We start from the raw sequence: 19944 nt of genomic DNA, 5'->3' as shown, positions 1-19944 counted from the left end.
TGATATTTTGTATGGTTTTATTTTAAAAGATCAGTTTGTCAATCTCTCTTGTTCAAACACAGTCTTCAGTAACACCTGACATGCAAAAACGCCTATATGCACACCTTGATCAAGTTTAGATCTGAAACAGAAATAAGCCCACAGTCATGAGTATTGCCAAAGCATTTCAGATGAATCTATTATGCATGAAATGCAATTGGTATACATTTTGTGCAAGTGTACAGATACCCCATTTTTAGATGAATGTGTGTCACCAATCACCATTCAGCATGTTGTGACATTATGGGCCCGAGTTAATCTGCTCTCTAAAAACAAGCGAAATGAATACTGCCACCTTATCCAGTGCCTCTTTTATAAATATAAAGAGAATAAGAAATAATCAGATACTTTTCATGGTGTTTCGAGACAAATAAAACTATTCACAAAATAAACCGAGAAACTACAGTATGTAAAATCAACGAGTGGCACAATAAAAAGGTCATTTCTTTACATAATTTACAAACTGTTAAAATCCTACACACATGTATAAAGTGTAATATAGCTTAGCAATTATTTAATGTGTGACTGAATAAAAGGTCTACTTGAGGGTTCAACTGATGAGTAAAAAGCCACAATGCTCAAGGAAAAAGGAGGCATTTATGTGAGAATTTTTGTTTTGTTTTTTGTAATTGACAGATTCTGAACGTAGGCCTAGATCAGCACAGAATAAATCAGATGGTTGATATTGTCATACAATCTATTGACTGAATAAGATAAATGTGTAACTCTGGGGGACACTTTTAGGATACTCAAAAAAAGTTGCCATTTTCAGATTAATTTTACATTTAAAAAATGTCTGACATTCAAAATATGAAAACTTCCTGGTATAGGAATACTTCACTTTTCTGTGTGTTTTACATTTGCATTATCTGTTGTACATGCTTTTGTACATACAAAAATCATGAAAATGTTGCATTTGAAATTATTAACTAAATATTATTTTAGTTTAAAATACCAAGTGCAAGTTCTTTAAGGCTATTAAGAACATAATTCAGCTGATGAACTGACTATTTACAAAATACTACTTGTTTGGTACATTCACAATGACATTTTACATTCATCCTCTTGAATTATCACTCCTTTTTGGATAACAGATATTGCATGTATAATGTCAGAATAAACATTTCACCTTTACATTGCAAACATAGACTAGCACTGCCCTGCTTTAAAATGTATGTCTTTTACTACAGGCAACTGCCTTATCAAGTTCCAGTTTCAATTACCTCTCCCCTATTTTTCTAATTTGTCTCTCCTTACATCATTCCCTCACATGCCATATCATATAATAGTAAGAGAAAAAGTCTAAATCTCTCTCACCAAAATCATAACATATATAATATGTCTCTTTCCTCTGATCATACTTGAATCTTCAACTATGAATGGGACAGGCTTCGATGGACATCAAATAGGTAGTTATTTCTCTCTCTTTTTTTTTATCATTCAACCTTTCTCATCACATCCCAGTGCAAACTCAGCAAGCATACAGTATACCATCCATATGACTCAAATACACTGTGATAACATCCAGTATCATATGCAGTATACACATATTAGTTGGTGAAATTCAGTAATTACATTCCAGTTAAAACTCATTTTTGTTGTACAGAGCAGCAAAAATGTCCTTAAAAAGTGCATGGAATATTAACCAGTATATTTAAGATTTCTGTAGCATGAGAAAGGTGCACAGAACACCAGCACATTGTAGTTATTGTGCATACAGAGGCACAAGTCATTTGAGGTTCAGTGCTACCTCAGGGGGAGCTCTAGATCCACAGTTAAGTTTTTAAACCGCTTAGTTTTTGATTTCCAGAATAGAAGGGTTGTGGTCCAGAATAGATAAAATTATCTTGTCCATGTATTGCCTGAGTCGGAAGTTTATCTCCTCTTGTTCCTTGAGGGCTTCCATCAACTGTGGAAATCAAAACAATTTATAATTTTATTGGACTGGTTAATTGGACCTGTCAATGCAATATACGTTTCAAAAAAAAAAAAAAAAAAAAAAAAAAAAAAAAAAAATGAATGAGATTTGAGAACTTCTGAGAAGGTCAAGATTAACACACACATACAACTTTTTGACATGTTCCTATTATTGGTGGTTTCAGAAAACTTTTGTCCCAATTACGCTAATGGACATTTCGGAACACATTTTATTTGATTTCTCCTTTTGTGCTCCTCAGAAGACAGAAAGCTCATTCATTAGTAGGGTTTAGTTTTTGTTTGCTTGTTTGTTTTTTCCTCCTCCACTAGAATGGTATGAAATTGAGTAAATTACATAATTATATATATTTGTGTGAACTATTCCTTTAAGGACCTCACAAAATTCATATATTTTGTTGATATTTTAAATTGCACCAAAGGCCCTTTCCAGAGAATGTTCCAAAAAAAAAAAAAAAGGGCTTCATACTCTTTTACTCACTGGTACACATTAACGGATGTTTTTATTCATGGACTTCCTCTAGCATTACTTTTATAACTAGATCAAAGTCGTGTACTCTTTGTTTGCAATATTGAAATCAAAGTCCTCACTTATTTTACCTGATCACGGGAGGCATGGTCAATCTCCATGGCCAGAGACTGTGCTTTTGTCTGTGTGGCAAACAGGTTTTTGGCCTCATGGAGGCTTAGACTGAGAAGCTGACCATTTAGATCTTCATTCTGTTCCCTCAGTTTCTGGTTCTCCTGTGATAGGAAAGAGTGTAGAGTTAAAATTTACATCAAAAGAGTTGTCTTGCTTTTCCCTTTCCTTATTGTGGCCTTGTTAACTAAAACAAGAGAAGTTGGTTAGGCCAGCTTCTGCTGGCAAAAGAAAGCAGAAGTTTGCAAATTATGAAAATCTTGTTTGAGATGGTTATGCAATGACTGTAGATTAGAAATCTACAGTAAATTACCAGATCTTATTACAACAGACATAAGCCAAACTTGATATACTAAATCTTTAGTTTTACAATAATGCGGCAGAATTAGCTACATTATACCACAATTAGTTCAAGCCCCCTGGTTTGATTGGTCAAGTGGTTTCCAAGTGTGCTCATATTTAGTATAATAGCACCGGGCCATTTCATTATTTGTATCACTCCAACTTATGTGAATGGAGTTTTGCATGAGTGAGGAGTGGGTTTTGTTTTCTTTAAGGCTGAAGCATCAGTGGAGTTAAGGAAATGAAAAATTAGAGCTGTATGAAAACAGAAAGCTCTGAGAAACACGTCTGTGGGCGAAAGGTGATATTGATGATATTTTGTATAAAAGCACTTCTGTGGTATTGTGTAGTTATCCCCTTCTTTTGACAGGAACACAAACAACAAAATCTATCACCTACAAAATAAGTGTGGCTATGTTAGATGTTATATGAGAAGACTCCTTGTGAATGAACAAATTAGTGATTAATTAAATTATATTAAGTCTGCACAGGGATAACCATTTACCATCAGACTTGGACAGAGTTGTGTCCGAGCAGACACAAGCTTTTGCAGGTCAAAGGGCATACGTTCCTCTGCATGTACCCAGAGTGGACAAGATTATTTAAAAAAAAATCACTGTTTTCTCATGCTTTCTTTGCTTTTTAAAAAAAAATATATACTTTTCCAGTTATATCACATCCAGTTCCAAGAGGTTAAAAAGTAATAACATTTATAAAGTATATATATTTATATATATATACTTTATATATATTTATATATATATATATAATAATGCTAAATAATTTGCACTAGTGGTCGGCCGATATTTGGCATTTTTTCAAATATCGGCATCGGCCGATAAGTTTTTCGGCCTGGCAGATGTGTTCGAGGACTTTTATTTTGACGATGCTGAGAAAAGCAGCGCCTGAGCGCACAGTGCTCACATTCTCCCTCTTTGTTCGCTGTGGTCATTAACAGTTCTGTCTAATATGGATAGAAGTCTGTAAAATAATCAGATAGAACGCTTAAAAAAGGAATTAAATGTATTACAAAAGTATTATAACAATTATAACGAACATTATAATACTTTCTAGTTTGCCGTCAGCATTAAGCAAATAAGCATTTATATAATTTAAACAAATCTTTGAATGGCTAATGAACATTTAATTTCACAAACCTTGCGAAGTGTGCATTTTTATCCAGCATGACCATGTGTTCTCTATGTGACCGTCGGCCCTTGTGAATTGAATGCATTAAACTTTAAACTCGTGATTTCAAATGATGCTGCGCTTTATGCATTTGCTCACTGTCATATTCCTGTCATTTTCTCTGTGTGCTGTAGGTAAAATGAGTGTTAGACAGCTTTCCAAGATATCGGCTGTCAAAGAAACAATATCGGTCGACCACTAATTTGCACTCATTCGGTTTCTAAGAGATCTGACTACACAGAACTACCATAGCCAAAGCCATAGGAAATAGATCTGCTAAAGTCACCGGTTTTCCATCTCTCTCACCTGTTTTAGTCTCTTGACCTCCTGTTCCAGCTCATTCTCACGAGTTCGTGTGCTGTATTCTGATAGGCTAATGGAAGATCTGCGGCCATGCCCCATTCTTTCTGCCTCCACCTTGTATATTTGGAGGTGCTCCAGTTCTCGCCGAAGGTCTTCTATTAGCTAAACATCAATAAAAGAGAAAACATAAAAATAAGAAGCACTGGGCTACTGAACTGATAACATAACTATTTTATACATGACAGTCAATATGGTTGCTGTATAGCATTTAGGCAGAATACAACATAAAGCTATAGCTCTGGACTAAATTAATATATTAATTTCAATATACTAGTGAATCGTCATCTCTATATTTGTGGAACAAATTCTCAGTGTTTGACTTGTATGTATGCATGTTAAGGCTATGTTCAGTTGTGGTTTTTAAAAACACAATCCTGTGTACTGAGGGGAGGCCGAATAAAGGTGCCTAATGCTCTGCCACTCTTTTTCTATCTGTAAATAATTTTGTGTGATTTCATACATTTTAAAACAATTGGCACAACAAGACAACCTGAGCTTCTAACAGCTTCCTGAATAATTCAACCGTTTACTTCGTTGCCATTTCTGAAATTAACTACAAATTTGCTCACTGAAAATGTGCAATCTATCAAATACAATATTACCTCCTGCATGGTATCCCTCTCCCTCTTAAACTCATTTCTGTTCTGTCGTAGCTTGTCCATCATCTTATTGTACAGATCCATCTCATCCTTTAACCGTAGGCTTGCATCCTCCAGCTTATCCGTCAACCGCTGTCTCTCCTTCAGATACACAAACAAAAATAGTATGCATAGTCAGTTAGGTCAATTGCTGGTCATTCATTTATCTATATATTCACTACTGGGTAATTTCTTTCTCACCCAATATTTAAAAATAAGCTTGATGTAATATTTTATTAAATACAATCAAAACTTTTTTTTTAGCTATGAGCACTTTTGGTTCTATGTTTATTTAGAAAACACACACTATACTTCTTTCATAGTCATATGTTCATGTTGTAATTTTTTTTTTAGTTGGCAAAACCATACGATCTTAGTCAATAGTTGGTTTCCTTTATTTTCTCTTAAATAACATGAAGTCAGTTTATGTATAATAAAAAAATCCTACCTCATCCAGTTTCTCTGTCTGGGCTTTAAGTCGGTTCGTGTTTATTGCCATCTCTCCATTTTCCTCCTCTAGCTGGTATACTCTGCCAGTGGGAAAAAAAAAATAAATAAAACGAGCCATCCATCATACTTTTGCAATAAAATTTCACTGCTATATAGCCCTGAGAATCAAAATCTCTAGATGGAGATTTCTGGATGAAATGTAATGGCTCCTTCAGTGGCTCAACTGTGTCGCTCTTCTGTCTAACACCCTCATGAAGGACCCTTTGAGACTGCTTTATAATTGAAATGGATTAACAATGGAAGAAGTGAGAGACAATGGAGTAAAAAACCTAAAACCTAAAAGCATTGTACTATTTACTGCATAAGTAAAAAAAAAAATAGAATTATTATTATTTTTTTATCCCACAGGCAAATCAATTTCAATTGATATAATAAATTTAGTTAGTTTTAATTTCCCCTGTTTCATTAGATACATGAAAAAGTATTTTGTTTTAAAGATGTTTGGATAATTTAACTGGGAAACAAGAAACAAGAATGCAGTTCTGGTCTTGGGATGAACCAACCGATTTGTGAGCAGCTCTATCTGTGTGTTTTTGTCTTTCTCCAGTCGGCTGTAGGCCTCTCTGTGTCTCCTGAGCTCCTCATCCATCATGCTCTCTGCTTTGACCTCCTGGTCTTTTAGCTGCTCCTCCAACTCGTTAATCCTGTTGAAGCACAGTCCTCATTAACATCATGAATATTTTTTCAGTCATGCTGGGGCCCACTTTTAACATTTAACAAATTCAAAACTTTTGTTAGGACTATTTTCATGGAAGGTTTTGCTAGTGGAAAGAATCTGCTGTGTAAAGAGACGTGTATGCAAATACATGTGCATATGACATAGTTCCAATGAAATGAACTCTGTCTGCAGAGTGGGTGACTGAGTAGCCATTTACCTGTGAACCAACTGTATGTTTTCCTGTTTCAGCTTCGACTTGACATCCCCATTCATCAGAATCTCATTTTCCAGCTCTGTCACTTTCTTGTCCAAGTAACTCACCTGTAGCAAAGTAACAATATGCAAATCGTACAGTAAGCATAACCGTTGATCTGCACATAAAAAAAAAAAAAAAGGTTTTACAAAAACAATGCAGGTTAAAGGTTTGAAAAGTGTTTGCGTACAAACCTATAGTGATCCGGATTCAAATAAAAATGGGGGAGTGGAAATTTACTTTTCAACTATGAGCACTTTTGGCCATTTGAACATTTAAAATAAACACACTTTTCACACACCAACAAGTTTATTTAATGTGTATACTAACAAGGTCCTACAGTGGACACGTATGGCAGCTGAATTCTGTAATTTTTCTGAAACATCATAATCCACAATTTCCACCACAAAGCTACTTCCATCGTTTTTTGAATTATGTACTTATGTTTGTGTATTGTATTGTCTTTCTTAATGAACATTACATTTTAATGTAATATTTGTGGTTGTGGAATTATATACACTGGGTGGGTGAGTGGGTCTGTGTGTGTGTGTGTGTACAAACACACAAACATACATATATATACACACACACAAACAGACACACACACACACACATACATATCATGGAAACAATTTTCTGAAGATGTTCTATATTTCAAGATTGAGAAAATCTGAAAAATCCTGAAATCGTTTTTTAAAGTAAAATTAAAACCAACCATTGGGACATAATTATGCACACCCAGATACAGACAAAATCCAATTTAAGTCATCAGCATCACCTAAACCCATCTGACCCCCTGGATTAAGAAGCTTATATCTACGGATGTGATTTCCTGAGTGCAGGTCAGGACTAAGCATGTTTTAAAAGACACTTTAAAGACAGTCAGCATTGCTGATGCAGTCTGCACAGGGCTGTGTTCAGGAAGGAAGTGAGTGTGCTGTGAGGGGATTTTACCTTCTCAGTAATGTCTGTTTCACTGGAGTCAATGCTGTCATGGAACAAATCCTCTGTGCTGCCGTTACTACTGCTGAGGTTACTGTTGTGGAGCAGCTGCCTGTTGGAACAAAATACATAAGATAAGTGAGTCATAAAATATACAATGATATATAAATATCACAATGATATTACAATTACCTTATATTTGGTTTCATCCCACACCGCACCAGTTAATTATTTGCACCCTCAGCATTCAGATCCCATGCTGAGAGCTATATTTTGCAAGAGGACCGTCCCACTTACCTATCTGCTCAGACCTATGGATGGATTGGACTACACTGCAGCATCAATACTACTACAAACTACACTACCCATGCTACATCACTGCAGCAGACCACACTTCTATATCCCATGCCTGAGCATCTATAGGAGTACTGCAGTGACTAGGGAGAGAAGGGACTGATCAGTACAGGCATTGTGAGAACTGTAGTGTCCGATCCAGTCGACCCACCCACACAGAACCAAACAGCACTCATCTAAAAGACAAAAGCGCATGTGCAGACACGCACACTATTCTCTTGGGCCACTTGCATTAGCTTCTGAGAGCTGTAATCTTTCGTGTACACAAATTAACATTTACATAACTCTTCTGCAGAGTCCAATCTTGGTTGTCACTTTGTTTCATTGCTGTGTTTCATACTCACAGGACGAGGTTAAAAGCAATAACTTTATAAGGCAACTTTCATCTTGTCTCTGTGATTTAGAGGAGGAGACTGGTTGCCCAAGGGACAAGAAAAACCGTCATTCACCCACACAATTTTTACCACCCATCATTTACACTCCCACACATCATTTGATCAGATTCTTGTAATTACCGTAAACACAATGGGAACTGTCGATAGCAGTGACACCCATCCAGGGCTAAGCCTGGAACCTTCATGAAAATCTATTTAATATGTATAATATTAATAATGAATCATTTTCAAGCAGATTCAGACTAATGAGAGAGACATGGTGTTCTAATTATCGCAACTGTCAGATTTCATACTATATTTAATTTGTGCTGATATGAGAAACACATTTGCGATTTGATGTACCCTTACTGAGGGGCTGCTGTGGTACATAAGACAAAAAAGCAGGGCAGGTACAGATCTAGAGCACATATTCAGGGAATTTTCCATGGTTATGTGCTTCTACTGTATTGTAAATCTTCAAGTGACTTTTCACTGGAGTATAAAGTTTCACTAAAACCATCTCAATTAAATTAGAACAGATATTCCTTTCCCAAACTGTCTTCACCTCTTGGTTAATATTGCCAGCTTAATATTGACATGACAGCTTCATATAACATGTATTTAACCACATGGTGCAGTCAAAGCAGCGAGGGAGTTGGAAACAAGCACAGTAATGATTAACAGCATAGACTACACAAACAAACACTGAGCAGAGCGATATTGATTGACCTACCTTCCAAACGCAGCGCTGGAGATCTTTCTGTTTGGGCTGGAAACAAACAAAAGATAGCCAATTAGAAACTTCATATTAACAGGTGTAAATCCCTCGGTTTGATATTTACATTACCCCAAAAATAATAAAAACATATATTTGTACAACAATTAATTGAATGGCAGATCAACATATGTTATTATATGTTAACATATATGATTTTAATCAAGATGGTCAAGTGCTCTGATGTGGAACAGATCAAAATCACCAAATTATAGGGTGTTACAGACATGCTTGTTAATTATATGTTATATATGATAATAATTCTCCAAACAAAAATATCAGATTTGTGTATTTAATGCTTTTAAAAAGTAAAAGTAATGGGGCACCAAATTATACCTTTATTAGAGGCTTCATTCAATTTTTGCATTTAACCCAGATACACTCACAACATATTTAAATTTACAGTAGTGTCTGCCCTGAACATCAGCTCACATACCTCCAACTTTAAAGCTCACAAAAAATCTTTGAATAGAGTTTGTTACATTGTTTAAATATACAACTGCTACAAATATAAAACTTGCAGTTACTAAAGTTACTGGAGAAGAGATCAACACAACAAAAGCAGAACGCAACTGAAGGATGTGGCTTAATGGTTTCCTTTCTATAAAACTATAAAACTGTTAAAGTCTTCACTGTCCTCTCAAAACCATTATTAACACATATGAATATATTCTACAGGACAGCACAAACTAAAGATTCATACAGAAAACATTCTCCTGCTCTCTCTCATACACACACACAGTTATTGCCGACATAGCTTTTTCTAGCAGTGACAGAATGAGGTGTGAACTAATGCATTTCTTGAAGCAGCCTGCTGACAGGGCATTCAGCTTTCATTCCTCCTCTCTATCATGTAGCCCACCCCATCTTTTTTTTTCTTTCTTCCCCTTGTATAGTATGGCACTCTCTTCCCCAAAATCCCTCTGTCTATCTGATCCAATTCCTATAGTTGATACTCGGTTTTGAGAGGGTAAGATATGAGAAGCCAATTACAAGCCCTCTCAAAATAAAAATACAAAAATGTTAAAGTAAACTCACTGGAAATCTTTGAAACTGGCAGAAGAGAAAAGGATCCAAAGTATCCAAAGCCTCAGAAGAGTTTACCTGTTTGTTCGTGTATGTATACGAGTAAGAATGATTCAAAATGCAGAATACACCGAGTCAGATGCTTCCAGATGCCTAATAAATGTCTAATGGGCTCTAAAGTGGTGGGCAGAATGATGTTTGGAAAAGAAGTGAATCATTAATGGTGCAGAGAGACTGCAGCAAGTTTATACTCACATTGAACAAACTCCTTGAGGAACACACTGCCTCTATTACACTGTCACTTTCATTTTGTCTATTGTAGCCCTCAAGAAGACAATAAAGAACTGATGACCACTAATCTTCCCAATGCGTCTCTAATGTGGATCCCAAGCCACTAAAAGCTTATTTCCCAGATGTGAGGGATCACTCTTTACATTACTGAATAGAAACTAGACAAGTCAATAACCATTTAACCCTTATTTAACTCTAACAACAAGTCTTCCTGAAGATGAGCCTACACCCAGTATTACACCCAGTAAAAAGTATTTTATTACTTTATCTTTCATAACAGATGTAAACTGTAGCCTTTGCAGCACCTGTTGGTTTTGAGATTTTTCAGCCTGTTCTCCAGGTCTTTGAGCAGACTGACCCTCTTATAACACTGAGAGCAAAACACATCCATCTGGTTACCAGCATGGCGCATCTTCCGAGGAGTTTGGCCAGCACTGGAGGAAACAGGAAGAGGGAAACAGGGTCAAACACACTTATGGCATATTAAATGAGCATTATGAAAACATTCAATAAACAATATAATTAGAATGTAGAGAGAAAAAAAATGCAATAGTGAAAACTTAGGAAACAAAAATAAAATCTATATTAAGCCAAGTCTGATAAAAAAAAAAATTCTCCCCCATAGAAGCATCATGCCTATTCAAACATGCCTCAACAGTTATTTGAGCCAAGTAAATTATATGCAAATCCTTCAAGACTGGGGGATGGTGGTAACACCATCAGTTTGAGCACTTAGAAATTGGGTATAAGAATGCAATTGTTATAATACATGACCACCATCCGTTGAGGGTGGTAGTATTGTGTACAAATATAAAGCATTTATATGATGAAAAAAGCTTTCGAGATTTCACTTCTGGGTTATAATATGATTTGCAGTCAGATATGCATATTAGATGACAGAACATGTATCATATGAAGCAGATTATTTTAATTTGATTTATACTACAAATCAACATCTTCCTGATAAAATAATAATAATAATAATAGAAAATGAGGTTGGGTAAAATGTTCCTTTTTCAATTAAAATACAGAAAATAAAAGGTAGTAGTTTTGGGGGACAGGTAAACATGTTTAGAACAAGTAAATATGATTAATAAATTAAATGCACAAAAGTTGTTTTCTACTCTGTGATTATTTATTTATTTATATTTTTATTTCTTTGGGCATTGAAAATCCAGCCTTTTGGATAGTGTTTTGGTTTGTGTGTCAGAATTAAAAAGAACCATTACATGCTGTATCTCAGGCTTTGGAGCAGTCAGAGGGAGAGACAGTGCTGCTGTAGTTAGATGTAAAAATAATAATAATAATAATAATAATAATAATAATTTTATTAAATATTATTATTATTAATAATGTTTATTAAATATTATTATTATTATTATTATTATTATTATTACTACTACTATTATTAGTAGTAGTAGTAGTAATAATACACACACAAACCAACACACCTGGAGGAAACAGAAGAGCCCAGATCTGAACATCCATTAATGCGGATCTCATCATCTGGAAAGGGACTGCTTGGAGTGTAGTCTCCGTCCTCTCCCTCTCCATAGTCCTCAAACTGCCCCTCATTTAATGAAGCAGATGAACGTGTAGAATGATCAGATGTCTCGGAGCGATTATACATCTGACCACACCTTGAGAAATGAGAGAAGGAATGGACATTCTAAAAGCATTTATTTTTTGTGCACTTTTCTGTACACTTAGTTTTTTTCACTTAATATCAGTGAAAGCTATAATTATTCAATTCATGAATTACTTTGCAAGTCCATGAATTCACCCTTGTGTATACAAAAAACACTTACTTTTCTCCTGTGAGGCAAAGTCCAATCCCATCCTCTTTTTCTGCAGTTCTGCCTCCATCTGAGATCTCTGACGACAGAGTACTGTCTATTGCACTGTCTCTGTCTGACTCCCTCTCCACCCCTCTGCCTTCCTCACCCTCCTCATCCTCGAGCATTGGACTCTCTGGGCACTCCTGGATGGACATGATAACTGGTATCCTGACCTATCCTGACTGTACGGTCAGAGATTAAACTGTTAGAAAAGTCACACAACACCCAACTTGGTTTACAGAAGAATAGAAACAATGATGAAATTATCATGGACGCATGGATGTCTAACAGAAATAATATTTATTATCTATGATAATCCTATCCATATTTTGATGCCTCACAAGCTGCTGGATATCAACAGTTCACCCATTTGATGTTAGTAAAATTAGCTAAGAAAAAAAAAATTATTAAACATCTAGTTTTAAATATGTAAATATTCCTTCTATTCTTATTGGTATAATACAGTTTTGAAAAACTTTCATACCATTTATACCATATAAATGTAACTAAAAACGGCATGATGTGTTACCATCAAGTAAAAATCATAATCATTATATTCCAAAAAGTTTTAAATATATTATTCAAGGGTTTATGAATTTACAAATCATTATGTTTACATCATTGTGTTTCAGAAAATGACTGACCTTGATACAGTCACGTGGTTTTTATTAAAAAAAATTGGAACACATGACTTTGACTTTGAAATATAAATAAAAGATTATGCCATATTTTATATGGTTTAATTTTCTAAAATGTCATTCTGTTTATGAGGCGGTTTTATTCATTTTGATATCAGGAAAGTTGTGTCACCCTGACACTGAATATCAAATAAAGAAAATACAACAAAGAAATTCAAGTAAACTGCTCGTAATATGTTTTGGTATGGAAATAACAAAAACAAAAGCTACATGGCTAAACTTGGGCAGGCACCAATGTTCCTTCTTTTAGAAGAATGGACATAACTGCAAAACCATAATCTCATCCCAATTTTTAAATCAATCAAACACTGCTACTGTGGTTTACTAAACTGGCTCTACAACTCAAACAGTCACTTTTGTTAGTTGAGCAAACAGTAGGTGGGTGTGTGTGTGTGAGAAAAAAATAAATAAAAAAAAAAGACCAAAAAAAGTTCTTTAGTATTGTGTTGTGCTGAACATGATGGGGTAGGGATACAAAATGCCAGTGTGTGGTCAGGCTGCTTGAACAGTGAGTGGTCCTACATACACAGAACAGAAGCAATGAGTGCGCACACACACACACACACAAACACACACACACAGATGTTTGAGACAGTTATTCTCCCACCTTCTTTTTCAGAAACAAAAGACACACATTTTTATTTTTGTGGCACAGGATAAAATCAAAACAGGTCACAAAATGTAGGTAATTATGTGCTCTTGTATTTGTGAATAGATATCCTCCTCCTCATAACAGCAGCATATGAGTATGTGTACCTATTGTATGCTTGAGCACCTTATTATAAATGCACACAACTCGCCGCAACTTGAAACATGACATTCAAAGCCCTGCAGGAAACTCTTAAACAAATCCACTCTTAAAATGCTAGAAGGTGATCTATACATGCACACACTGAATGCTTTATTATGCATGTGTGAAACGCACAAAAGGCAATCGCATTTCACATTTCAATGCCCCTTTAGAATAAGATAGCATAATGGTCTACAAATAATTTTAACATTCAGAATATGAGTGTATTGTTCATATGTTGAGAACACTTCTCATTAGCAAGCATTACGTAATCCCTTCCTCAGACAATGTACCATACATGAAACTGAAAAGGCATGCTGTTCTTTGTGAACCTCTGATACCTGACATGACTGTATAAAAACATAACAATTGTGTTTATGATGACGTAGTTTGTTAAAGTTTCTGCCGTTTTCTTTGATGAACTGAAACCAGTTGGTAAACAGAGAATGAGGGCACTTCAAGTAGCCATGGCAGGATATCAGGGAAAAAGTGATCAGGAGTTTCTCTCTATATAAATGTTTCAATCACAACACAGTAATGGTGTTGTGATGCTCATTTATTATAATTTATCGATTTATTTATTAAAATAAAAAAATAAAACTCTCTAAACTGCCATATCCCAGTAGATGTAAGATAATACACACACACATATATATATATATATATATATATATATATATATATATATATATATATATATATATATACTTTTTACTGTATAGTTACACCACATAGTTAGACATCATTTATGTTCTCATCTCATGATTTTCCCAGCTGTCATTGAGTACATATCTAAAGCTATTTTCAGCACAAACACAATGTGGTTAAGGGGTTGAGAATCGGTGTAGTAGCAATGACTTCTTGTCTAGTCAAGGACGTGAGAGTCTTCCACCAGTCCACTTCGACAGATGGTGGGTGGTAAGTCACAAGCATACCACCCACCAGCCCCTACATAATGCTTTAATGGGTTTTCAGCAAACAGCTTCAAGGCCACTGTGGGCAGCTGTTTCATGAATACAGTAAGCAAAACTAAAATGGGCCTAACTAACCATTTGAACATGTACAGTTAGCAGGCTCTAATTTAGACAGAAAGCAAGATAAGCAACAATTATTAAATGACTCGAAACCAGCTGAAGTGTAAAGAGAGAGAGAGAAAAAACAACACCAACCTTGTGACTGTTTTTTAACACAATACTAGGATTAAGTAAGACAAGGAAGAGTAAGCTTAAGTTAGCAATCACAAACCTCTCCACCTGCCTCTTACATCACTTTTAGAGAAGTCTGTTTCATGTAGGGTTAAACACTGCTCCCAAAACAACAAACTGGTATAGTCAGGTAATTACATGAACTTCGACAACAGAATTTAGAAAGGTAAACTCATGTGATATCACTAAGGAGAAATGCTAAAAACATAATCCTTCCCCAGGGCAGAAAGGGTACAGCTAAAGACAACGACAGGATCAACAGCGTACATCAGGGTCTCTTGAATACTTTTTGTGTCATGTGTCATGTCCGCCTTTGAACCAAAGAGCCCCCAGGCCCTGTTCTCATTTCCATCTTATTAACAGCTTATCATCATAAGATCCATTAAACTGCTAACTGCCTAGAGAATTCATAGCTGTCCTCATCAGGCCTCATTACTAACTAAAGCAAGTCAGACATACAACAGCTCTACAGCGCAAACTCTCTTCAAACTATTGGTTAAGTTCATTAGTTTACACAGTCAATGGCTGATTTTACCTTGGATTTAAATTACTTTTCTTAATCTTTTAGTCTGTATAGGTCCACACACAAAATGTGTGTATTGGAGACCGGATCTACTGTTGTCACATATTAACCCCAGATTATATCAAGATGTCATTATAGCTCAAAAACTATGAGGTTTTCTAATGAAAGTTCGATAGCTAACTAGATATTACAACTTAAAATGTACCTTTATAATAACTTCCCTGGATTGGACATGCGATATAACTAAAATATTGTTACTTGTTGGTTAAGTTAATGTTCCAGTGGTTCAACGTTTGTTTTATAGTCTACATTTTACATTTCTGTAATTTCATGAATCGGTTTATAATCAATGCCGCTTCAGTAAAAAGTAAATATAAAGCAAAAACTGAATATATTTATTTTTGATCCTGCCAAACCAAACTGATATTAACCATACTTGTTTCCAAAAAAAAGTTTTGTAGTTGTTGTTTTTTTACATTAAGAAAGAACTGTTCCATTAAGCTTGAAGACTGGAGTTGCATGAAGTGAGGAGTGGCTACTTTGTGGAGTGATTTCTATGGAATGCTCTTGTTTGTCAGCTGTAAGCCCAGAAACTCTTTGGACAATACTAAGTGAACTATGGGAGGTAGCATGATGTCACAACTAAACTAGCTGCACTACTTCTTAAAGATAATTGTCTTATATCGTTGTTATTGATCTATTATTAAAATATCTATTGAACTAGGTAAAGTCAAAACCTTTATTAGATAGACAGTTACATATTCATATACATATTATAAATTTATGTGAGACAGATTAGAGACTGACATTAGAAAAGGGGAAAATAGTAAGACACAGTAAGTACTAATGAGAATATTCAGACCACTGATTCAGGGCCTGTTCAGCTAGAAGTGAAATAATTTAAGGAGACGGAGAGAAGATTCCCAAGAGGCATCTGCACACTGGAACTATGTGTGAGAACAGGCGAGCTGAGATCATATGTAAAAATTTATTGCCATGTAAAATCGAGCGTCTAATATTGCCACATATAAATCTTGACCAAGTGCCCATCTCATGGTATTTTCTTACATACTGAAACTGGACAGAAGTGACGAGTGTATTTTCCATATTTATAATGATGAACAGTATAATGTATCATACTGATTCACATTTCTCACTTAGCTGAGGAGACGGTTTCACTCCCACACACACCCAGGAAAAAAAAACAATAAAGATCATTCAAGGCCAAGCTGATGCACAGGAGCCAATGAGTCACCATCCTGAGATGCACTGCAATTTTTGCAATACAAAAAAAAATAAAAAAAATAAACACACACACACACACACACAACGTGTTCAAACTACAGTTTTGTTAATATCAAACACTCCTTGCCAAGACCAGGTTTACGTCCCACATGCATAATTCTCATATTTAAACAGTGTATTTATTTAATGGATCAGTAAAAATATAATATTTATAAACATACTATTTCTGTGGAGTGCTATATGTATAGCGTAGATTGTGCCAGGCCGCTATACTGAAGATGTATTCATTCATTTTGAAACATACAGCTGTGCAGTTTGTAAAGTGCATTGAACCCTGCACTGTGCTAAAGTGGTAACTCAAGCTGTAGGGTTTTGTGTGAGAGATATCTTGACACAGAGGTACAGAAAAAGATTCATGGGGATTTCAAGAGTACTTTTAAAGCACAGCTGTCAAAGCCAAAAAAGCTAAAATTTCTCAAAGCATGACTGCTGCTAAATGTCATGCTTATTGAATAAATGTTGGAGTTCTAAATATCAAATTTCATTTTTTTCTGATTAGTGGTCAAAATATAAAATCGGACAGCTATTCAGAGTGTGCATTTTACACAATACTGTCACTGTGGGGAAAGTCAAGTGAGGAATTAAATTCAAGTATGCCCTGGTCTTGTTGTCTCTATATTTAGCAGACTCAAACTAACTGAGACAGCAGAGAGAAAGAAAATGAAAGGCTGTTTGCGAGGGTGAGAGACAGGTGATATAACAAATGTCAGCGAGATGACAGATAGGGACAGCAGGGCTGCCACAGTCACATTTACAATACTTCCAATAACAATTAACTTTAAAATACAAAGTTACATATTTAAAAAAATCTGCAGCAGTTTTAACATCATTTCATTTGAGATAAACTAGACAGCTACAATTTTAAGGAAATACTTTGTTTGTAGGTTTCAATTACAGACCAAGATATTTAAGCAACTGACACCCATATTCACTGACACTCAAACCATATCTAAAACACTCACATAGAATTCATTTTAAATGGTCTGTCATGACTCAAGCTGTTCTAGTTACCTGATGAGGTGTGTTCTACGTGTTCCGGGAACACAATTATAGGCAGTTATATTATTAAGGCTTACATTTGTAAATTTGTAAAAGTTGTGAGATTACAGTATTTTATTCAACTATAGTATTTTATTCAAAACATAGTAACATAGTAGTTTTTATGGAAAGTATTCATGTTACAAGCATTCTAATATCAGTCACTCTCATGGGACCTTCCACATACAGCAAAATTACATTTATGTTTTGCAGAAAAGTCAGTGTCAAGGTCAGAAAAAAACGGTGAAACATAATTTGACCTACTTATTGATTATGTCTGCTGCTTCTATAAATGACTTTTAGGTTTATGCACACACACAAGTTGCCAGCTGCCCTCAATTAACAACTAATCTCATTACCAACTGACTCCAGGGCAATGAGATAGTTTAACAAGAGAGAGAAAGGTGCAATAGAGAACACGATTGAAGATCAACAAAAGACATAGTATAGGCATATTAGTGGTAGTAAAGAAGTGTTAGAAGCAACAAAAAATTAAATGGGAACAAGTAAATGTAATCCATGAGTGAGCAACACTTGACATGAATTCTTTATATTCTTTATAAGTCCTTTCCTCCTTTCCTCCAAACACAATATAAAGAGCTCCTCTTACCTTGTCTCTCACAACCGAGTGACCATGATCTCTTCTTCCACTCCTCACAGTTCACTGTTGACATCCAAGTCAAAACGAAACAGGTGAGGCCACATCCATTAGTAAACTTCTGTTCAAAAGTCCTTAGCTACTGTAGTCCATAATCAAGGAAGAGAGAGAGAATCCTTATCTGATTATATGCTCATTGCAAGAATGAATCTAAAAGTTTCTGAAACTTGTCCTAACACACTGCACAATTCAGACTTGCTTGACCACACAACCTCCCTCCACACACTCACAGAAGCTCTGACAAGCAGTTGTGGGTTTCCAGCCACTCCTACTCTCCCCTTCTCTATCTCTATGGCTGCTGCCAGGCAACCGGCTTCAGGGGAGGTCCTGTGGGTGGAGCTGAAAAAGCTGCACACTAGCTCATGTCTAAAGTATTTACATATGCAGGTACACATACCTAGTCACTGTGGCAACAAGAAGTGCGGTAGTTTTAAGGCTGATGGGCTTAGGGACTTAAAACATTACAAAAACTCAATTCAAGTGAAACATTTTCAGATACAGTTATAAAAAAAAATAATAATAAAAAATCTAAACACATGTAAAGATAACTTTCAAAGGATTTGTATGACCAGAAATGGCACAAAAGGGGAAGTTGGGGGAGATGATATTAATTGCAACACATCACACACAAAAGTGTCAAACCTCACAATTTCACTTCCGTCCTTGCAAGAAAAGTTTGTATTCTGTGTTTGCGCTTGATTAAAAGTGAAACCGTATTTGTGGTTGTATTGCACTATTGCAGACTTGGAAGCATCTGTTCTCTCAAAAAGCCCTTTTATATCTACAACCATATCCCTTCATACTAAGTTTTCTCAGTGTGTTCTCCATTAGCTTAGGTAAATGTTCTTCATCCACACCTCTCTCCAGTTTCTCACTTAATGTCACATTAATACAAGTGACCCCAAACCACATAAAACTTCTGCCAAACCTCTTGATGGAAGTCCAAGACTAACACACTAGTAAATTTACAGCTCTTATTATTCCTGCCATGAACAGTGGTATCTTGTTTATTTATCAGAGGGAAAAAAAACAGTGGTGTCAGTTTTCTTTAACTCTGACCTCAGATTTTGTTACACATTTTACCCTCTTGATAAAAAAAAAAAAAAAAAAAAAAGATTTGTAGACGCAAAAAGAGAATGAGAAAGAGAAATTAGGCTCTTTGGGTTGATGGGTGAATGAAAGCTAATTATCTGGAAAAGAGTTTTCTCTCATGGGCTCTCTCAAAAAGAGTTTGGCCACAGGTCAACCAATGGCAGCAGTGTATTTGTTCAATGCAATTTTTTAAAGGTTTGTGCCCATTTCATTGTAAAGGCTATCAGTGATTCTATTCAGACTTTGCAGTCCAGAGTATAATTCACATGGACAGACTGAATAAAAGTGTTCAAATGACTTAATATTTAATTTTCTCTTTTTTTAGACAAGAAGTGTGGAGTTCTGAGTTAATATGTGAGCTTGAGATATATATAGCTCACTGTGAATAAAAGTTCAAATAAGTAGACAGCCTAGGCAGAGTGTGTAGTTTTGTGTAGATTTAGCCCCCCCGTCCACGGGTCGAAAATTT

General features: G+C 35.4%; 1 protein-coding gene across 1 annotated transcript; it reads right to left on the bottom strand.

The window, feature by feature from the left end:
• Window positions 1–18635, bottom strand: LOC128015486 (rab11 family-interacting protein 4B-like). The gene is made up of 13 exons (XM_052599348.1): window positions 18336–18635; window positions 12137–12348; window positions 11780–11968; window positions 10634–10762; window positions 8970–9005; window positions 7521–7620; window positions 6531–6634; window positions 6159–6299; window positions 5594–5675; window positions 5110–5247; window positions 4451–4609; window positions 2575–2718; window positions 1–1948 (listed from the first exon to the last, which is right to left on the bottom strand). Exons 2-13 carry the CDS (start codon window positions 12319–12321, stop codon window positions 1832–1834), a joined length of 1524 nt encoding a protein of 507 aa, XP_052455308.1. The 5' UTR covers window positions 12322–12348; window positions 18336–18635; the 3' UTR covers window positions 1–1831.
• Between the last annotated feature and the right edge of the window lie 1309 nt (window positions 18636–19944).

This window comes from Carassius gibelio, chromosome A6, assembly GCF_023724105.1.
Source record: "Carassius gibelio isolate Cgi1373 ecotype wild population from Czech Republic chromosome A6, carGib1.2-hapl.c, whole genome shotgun sequence".
NCBI classification, from domain to species: Eukaryota; Metazoa; Chordata; class Actinopteri; order Cypriniformes; family Cyprinidae; genus Carassius; species Carassius gibelio.
This window is presented reverse-complemented; position numbering and strand designations above follow the sequence as displayed.

What these genes read in the sequence shown, in the direction of transcription:
- LOC128015486 (XM_052599348.1), bottom strand. Translation starts at nt 12,321, where the DNA reads ATGTCCATCCAGGAGTGCCCAGAGAGTCCAATGCTCGAGGATGAGGAG. An exon ending in AGACAGAGAAACTGGATGAG is followed by an intron (nt 5,248 to 5,593) that starts GTAGGATTTTTT and finishes GTGTATCTGAAG; the next exon opens with GAGAGACAGCGGTTGACGGA. An exon ending in AGAGGGATACCATGCAGGAG is followed by an intron (nt 4,610 to 5,109) that starts GTAATATTGTAT and finishes ATTGATGTTTAG; the next exon opens with CTAATAGAAGACCTTCGGCG.